Source organism: Lolium perenne, chromosome 7 (assembly GCF_019359855.2).
Source record: "Lolium perenne isolate Kyuss_39 chromosome 7, Kyuss_2.0, whole genome shotgun sequence".
NCBI lineage: Eukaryota > Viridiplantae > Streptophyta > Magnoliopsida > Poales > Poaceae > Lolium > Lolium perenne.
Genome location: NC_067250.2, coordinates 240,882,702 through 240,888,858, shown reverse-complemented (window position 1 = coordinate 240,888,858; position 6,157 = coordinate 240,882,702). Strand labels below are relative to the sequence as shown.

Sequence of the window (6,157 nt, the reverse complement as noted above, 5' to 3'; positions counted from 1 at the left end):
GGATCCTTGACGTGCACGGCAATGTAATGTTACGTAGTTAGACATCTTGTATTTCGCCTAGGACTCTCCGTGTAAATCCTAGATCGGAGCGCCTTTATAAGCCGGATCCTGGGAGCCCTAGAGGCACAACCACAACTCATTGTAACAACGCGAAAGCGCCCAGATAATTCCAGACAAGCAGCAGTAGGCCCTGTCCTCGAGCAGGTGTTCCGAAGCTGGATAAATTGTGTACCACCGTCCCGGGGACTCTCCGCCCTATAGCCCCTACTTCTTCTCCCCCTCGTGAGGATCCCTCCTCCGAGGTACCGTCGAATAGGCAACGATACACTGGTTTCACACCTGGTCATATCGTCAGTACCTAGATCACAATGACTTTTTTATGGCATAATTGCACATCCCGATTATGAGGCGGCCATGCATAATAAATGGAGATTTTTTTTTTTTTGCGAGGAAACAGCCATATCATTAAAGCAAGACAAATACAGAAAGGACCTCCACGAAACACAAAATTACAACCAAGTCCTTCTTCTGTAAAGCGAAGCCACCGACGAGGAACAGAACGCACCGACGGCGCGCCGCCACCGCATCGCCACACAATCCTTGGAACGGCAGATGTCCCCAGGCGGACGGGAAGTCGTCGGAACTCGAACTCCGGGGAGCCTCCATCCTCCTCCTCCGGCCACAACGCACGCTTGCTTCAACACGAGCTGGATCCAGATCTTGACAAGCCGAAGTCGTCGTCCTCGAACTCCGGCGCGGGGAAGTCGCCCACGACAGTTGCCCAGAGCTGCGAGCGCGACACAGGCAGCAGATCCACTTCGGAGCTCCACCGGAGCGCCGTCGTCGAAGGGGAAGATCTCCACCTGCACAACACACCACCGGCAGCGCCGCCGCCCCCCCAACGCCGCCGGCTGAAGACCTAGTAAGCCCTACACTATATACACACCGAGATCCGGCGTTCCCCCACCCTCCCGCTGCCGGAGCAGCCGACGGAGGGGAGGAAACGGCCGGATCCGCGGCGGCGAGGTGGGTTGACCGGGTGGGTTTCAGAAAATCGCCCCTCTCCTCTGTAGACGAAGGGAAGGGAACGGCCATAATAAATGGAGAATATAATCCTTAGTTAAGCATAATCGGCTTAACCCTCATCATGGTCGTGTCTGCGGGTCATAAATAATCACATGAAGCTTGTGAACTGATGTTGTTAGTCACAAACAGTCAGTACGTAATACGGAGTACCCCCAGTAAGAATCCCTAGTTAAACATCCTGCAGTTCAACCTGACCTCCGTCGGCGTCCCTGCGGCCGGCGAAGATCTTAGCATTGCCGCTGTACTTCCTGACCAGCGCGTCCTGCGACCCGCCGCTCAAGAGCTCCTGGTCCGAATGCATCAGCCCACGCTGCGCCACGAGGTTCGTGTAGTATGCGTTGTCGAACGTGTCCGGCGTTTGGTCGTCGAACGGTGCGAGATTGCCGTCTCCGCCGGTCTGCGGGCACGTCTTCTGCCGCGCCGCCGCGAAGGTGGCGTTGATGTTGGGCTCGCCATAGATGCGCCCGCGGAAGAAGAGGCAGCGGACCCGCCCCACGGTGTGCGCGCCGGAGAGCGCCGTCATCTCGCGCGCCGACAGCCCCTTCGCCGCGAACGCTGTGATGAGCGACGCGGCGCTGGAGCCGGGGCCCGGGAGGTTGGCGTTGGCCGCGCTCTGGCTCGCCACGCGCGAGTCCTTCCGGCCTAGCGGCACGCTCCACGTCGGCCCCCCGAGCTGCCGTGCGTGCAGATTGGCTGGTGTTAGTAACACGTTGCCGTTGCGAGCTGTAAGGTACGATCGGGTGTGTGCATGCGCTCACCAGGTTTACGGCGTCGCGGGCCGCCAACGCGACGATGTCGGCGCAGGAGACGGTGGCCTTGCAGGCGGCCTCGGCGCGCGTCTTGATAGCGTCGATCACCTCGTACCCGCGGACGGAGTTGGCGTTGGCGCCGGCGTTCTTCTCGCCGGTGAACGTTGGCGTGTCGTCAAGGAGGATCGACGCATCGCATCCCTGCGCAAGCGTGGTAATTAAGCTCGAAGCTAGATAGACAGACAACAGAGGCGAGGACAGATGCGATGGACTGACGTTGACGAAGCAGTCGTGGAAGAAGAGCCGAATGATGGACGCGCCCATCCGCGGCTCTGCGGCGACGGCCGGCGCCATCACCGCTTGCACGATGGATTCCACGTTCGGGCATGTCTTGGCATAGAACTTGGTGGAGAGCTTCGCATGGCAAGGAAGAACCACACAGACTGCAGCAACAACAATGTAGCTCCTGGCAAGCAAGAAACCCATGCCGGGCGGTCTGTTAATTAGCCGGCCACTATTTAACAGAGCATACACCGTCGTAGAGCAGCATCAGCGGTGGATGTGATCGAGCTATGTCGCAAGAGAGACAAATCATGGGAGGAGAAAGATTTGCACCACCCACGTTCATCCACCTCATCCCGTAAAACCACCCCGTAACAAAAATCCCGTAGGTGTAGGATTATTGATGTTGTATTTATAGCGCTCGATCAGCTGGTGATCGTTTTAGTACTGTACTCCAGGCGCACCGGGTGATTGGCCTGTTGACGAGAATGCATGTCTGCAGTTGTGCGCGGCGCACCACGGTGCGTGTGGCATCCAACGCCGGCGATCGATCAGCTGATCATGATGGGTTTCTTTGCCCCCGCTTTTGGGGAACAAAGTAGAGCGAGACCATTTATGTGCCCTCGCTTTCTTTATGTCTTTGCGTGGGGTGCGAAGCTTCGCAAGATCCGTTTATAGGGGTAAATGTATAGATCCGTGTATAGGGGTAAATGTATGTTTGTATTGATAAACTTCTGCGTTTGTATGATTTTTCAAGAAAAAGAACTCTAGATTTGAACGTGAGTGGGCGCCATCCGTTGAGAGCTGAGATATGACACGACAAGAATAAAATTATGCTTGTATTACTGTGGTTAGTGTTGAAATATCTAAGACAATGATGGTTCAGGACTTTTTGTCAGAGAGTATGTCAAAGGCGTAGTTTATCTTTATAAAAGGCAGATGTTTGAGTACAAAAAGACTATCACACGTAGTACAAGCTCCACACTGGCTAATCTGAAGATAGTCACATCGACAAAACAAACACAACACGAAAGAGCCCCTGCAGTCAACCTCGAAGAGCGGCGAGCACCAGAAGAAACGCAACAAGACCTCCAAAGCTGTGTCTCCAAACACGAAACGCCCAACAGAGGAACGACGTCGAGGACGCCGCCATCACGCCAATCCGAAGGGTCCAGGTTTTCACTCAGGAGCAACTATCAAACCAAACGAGAGCGTAGGAGACGTTGTCACTCCTCGGCGACGCCTCCAAGGAGGGGTACGACACCCGCTGGTGTCGTTGCTGCAGGACCAACAAGTTAGGCTGGACTTTCATCCGTAGCATCGCTTGTCACTGCGCCTCCGAGGTTAGGGACCCATTGTCCATGTAGTTTCGCACCATCGCCACCGCACCTTCTTATCATCGTGTTTGCAAAGCCATGGCCTCCAACACGACTGCTCGAGCCAGCAGCGCAACCCTCGACAGAGCAAAACAACAAACTCCCCACCTCCCGCAAGTTCCAGGACGTCTGCGCCGGCACACCCACTCCAGGCGACAGCCAACCGATGGCCCAGCCCTCAAAAGCCCAGATCTGGCCCTAGAAGGCCCAGATCGAGCCGCCCGACCTCCAACTCCCACACTTGCACCACCGAGAGGCCTTGCTACTCGTCCCCAACATATGGGCAGGCGGCCAATGCACCAGGGCACTCCACCCTAGCTAGGCATCCTCCGCGCCGCCGCCCCCAAGACGAGATCTTGCACCGCCACCTCTAGACTGCACCGTTGCAAGCCCCCTCCCCCCCCCCCCCGCTGCCGCCTCGTCCCCTTGTTGATGTCTTCCATGCCAAGATCAGCAGCGCCTCCTCACGCTCCGTCGTGCGTCGGCGACGTCCTCCGATATCCCGCGTTGTCGACTGCTCCACTCCACCACCTCGCAACTCCAGTGATGTCCCGCCTCCGCGTGAAGGGGGCGTATGAGGTGCACCTCCACCACCCACCGTCTTCGACGGTCGGGTGAGGCCGAGCACCGCCGGCATCGGCGGCGGGGCCGGGGGGAGCAGGTCGATGCCGCCTATGGCTTCTAAGGTTGGGGCCTCCGGAGCCGCTCACGCGAGCGGCCCGTGAGGGTTGGGGGAGGGGAGGGACCGGTGAATGATTCGTTGGTTCAATACTTCAAGTCTGCCTCACCAAGTTATGAAAGTCCTATAAAGGCTGACGAAAATGAAGAACATATGGGAGGGGCGAAGGATTTTGCCTAGGCGGAGCTGGTGTTTTGACTCATAGGTAAAGCTATTATGGAAATTGAATAAAAAACAAAATGTTAAAATATTAAAATATAATTTCACTTGTACATCCTGATATTCTGTGCTTTCACATAAATTTCTGGAAAAATCATTTTATGTGGCCTATGTAAAAATACAAAAAAAATCACAAGAATAGTGATGTTGCAGCATCAAATTTTCTTTTTTGCATGGAACACAAAAGATGTTCTTTCTCCCGAAAATTTGTGTCCAAACATAGAATGTAAAAATGTATGTGCAAAATTTATTTTGAATGTTTTAAATATTTTAAAACATATTTTCGCTTAGCGGGTTCATATGCAGCCGTAAGCCGACCTAAATTTCGAGCGGCAGGTAGCTGGCGATTTACACAAAAATAACCCTTTTCTGGAAGAAAAGCACAGACTGGCCCTCGCGCAAACTATTTAACCCATGTAACCCTTTTGTGTGGCGCCCCTCACATCGGCGCCACACCTCACTGTGTGGCGTCCGCGCCGGCGGCACCACTTGCCCATCCGATGTGGCCCAGTCGACGCTGATGTGTGCTCCGCTCTGACGTGGCAGGATGTATGGCGCCGTTTCCATCGACGCCACACATCCACTTATAATTTCCCAAAACATATTGTAAGACAATTCTCCTGGGACTTAGCCGTTTTGGCGAGCCTATTTGTGTGGCGCCGATGCCACCGGCGCCACACAAACAGGCTCGCCAAAACGGCTAAGTCTCAGGCGTCCGAAGCCCCTGGATGTTTTCGACATATAAATTGACATGTGTGGCACCCATGGCATGGGCGCCACACACAGTGTGGCGCCCATGGAAAGGACGCCACACGTTGACTTGTGCTAAACCATGAAAATTCCTACCTTATTTCAGCAGTTTTCAATACAACAATAGCAATTTCATACACACATCATATACATAGCTCACATCGTAGCACATAGATTCAAACAGCACGTACCAATGACGAGATGGTTCGAAATGACATAGAGTTCACAACACGTAGCAATGAATCTAGAGTTCACAAAACGTAGCAAATCCATCTATCCTCGACGTCCCCTCCTCAAGGGCTGCTTCCGTACGGCCATCCTTTTCGTCCGCTGCCGTTGCTCTTGTTGCTGTTGCATCTCCTGCTCCTCCTCCTCCTCCTCCTCTGAAGATGACGTCTCATCGTTCCTCATCCTCCTCAAAGCTGATCTCTGCGTCGGCTCCTCATCCTCCTCAATCACAACCTTCTTTCCTCGGTTGACATAATCGTTCGGAGTGTAACGGTTTGGAGCCTTGCCCATTGGCTTCAACTGGTACGCAGACCGTGTGGCTTGCTTCTTGCCTTGACTCAGAATGCCTTGACTCAGAATGGTGTCGTCAGGAATCTTCACAAACATGAACACATGAGATTACAAAAGTTGAAATTAGTAAGCACATGCTTGACAGCAACAAAATAGTCCATACCTCTGCCTCTTCAGAAGAGGACGTACCCGCAATTTCGCCTTCGCGGCAACCTAGCAAGTTGGCTAACCGCCGCATCTTCCGTGCAGTTTTCTGCGTCATGGAAGTCATGGTTACAAAACCACCCGAACATAATGAAGGAGATATGCCCTAGAGGCAATAATAAAGTGGTTATTATTTATATCTTTATGTTTATGATAAATGTTTATATATCATGCTATAATTGTATTAACCGAAACATTAGTACATGTGTGATATGTAGACAAACAAAGAAGTCCCTAGTATGCCTCTTAACTAGCTTGTTGATTAATGGATGATTAGTTTCATAATCATGAAC

General features: G+C 53.1%; 1 protein-coding gene across 1 annotated transcript; it reads right to left on the bottom strand.

Moving 5' to 3' along the window:
• Nucleotides 1-1,255: 1,255 nt before the first annotated feature.
• Nucleotides 1,256-2,443, bottom strand: LOC127315536 (peroxidase P7-like). Its single transcript, XM_051346016.2, has 3 exons — nt 2,112-2,443; nt 1,845-2,036; nt 1,256-1,759 (listed from the first exon to the last, which is right to left on the bottom strand). Exons 1-3 carry the CDS (start codon nt 2,319-2,321, stop codon nt 1,256-1,258), a joined length of 906 nt encoding a protein of 301 aa, XP_051201976.1. The 5' UTR covers nt 2,322-2,443.
• Nucleotides 2,444-6,157: the final 3,714 nt, after the last annotated feature.

Bases quoted from the DNA above. Each gene is read 5' to 3' on its own strand.
- LOC127315536 (XM_051346016.2), bottom strand. From the start codon at position 2,321: ATGGGTTTCTTGCTTGCCAGGAGCTACATTGTTGTTGCTGCAGTCTGT. The intron at 2,037-2,111 runs GTCAGTCCATCG...ACGCTTGCGCAG, and splicing joins TCCACGACTGCTTCGTCAAC to GGATGCGATGCGTCGATCCT. The intron at 1,760-1,844 runs GTGAGCGCATGC...CACGCACGGCAG, and splicing joins CCCGCGACGCCGTAAACCTG to CTCGGGGGGCCGACGTGGAG.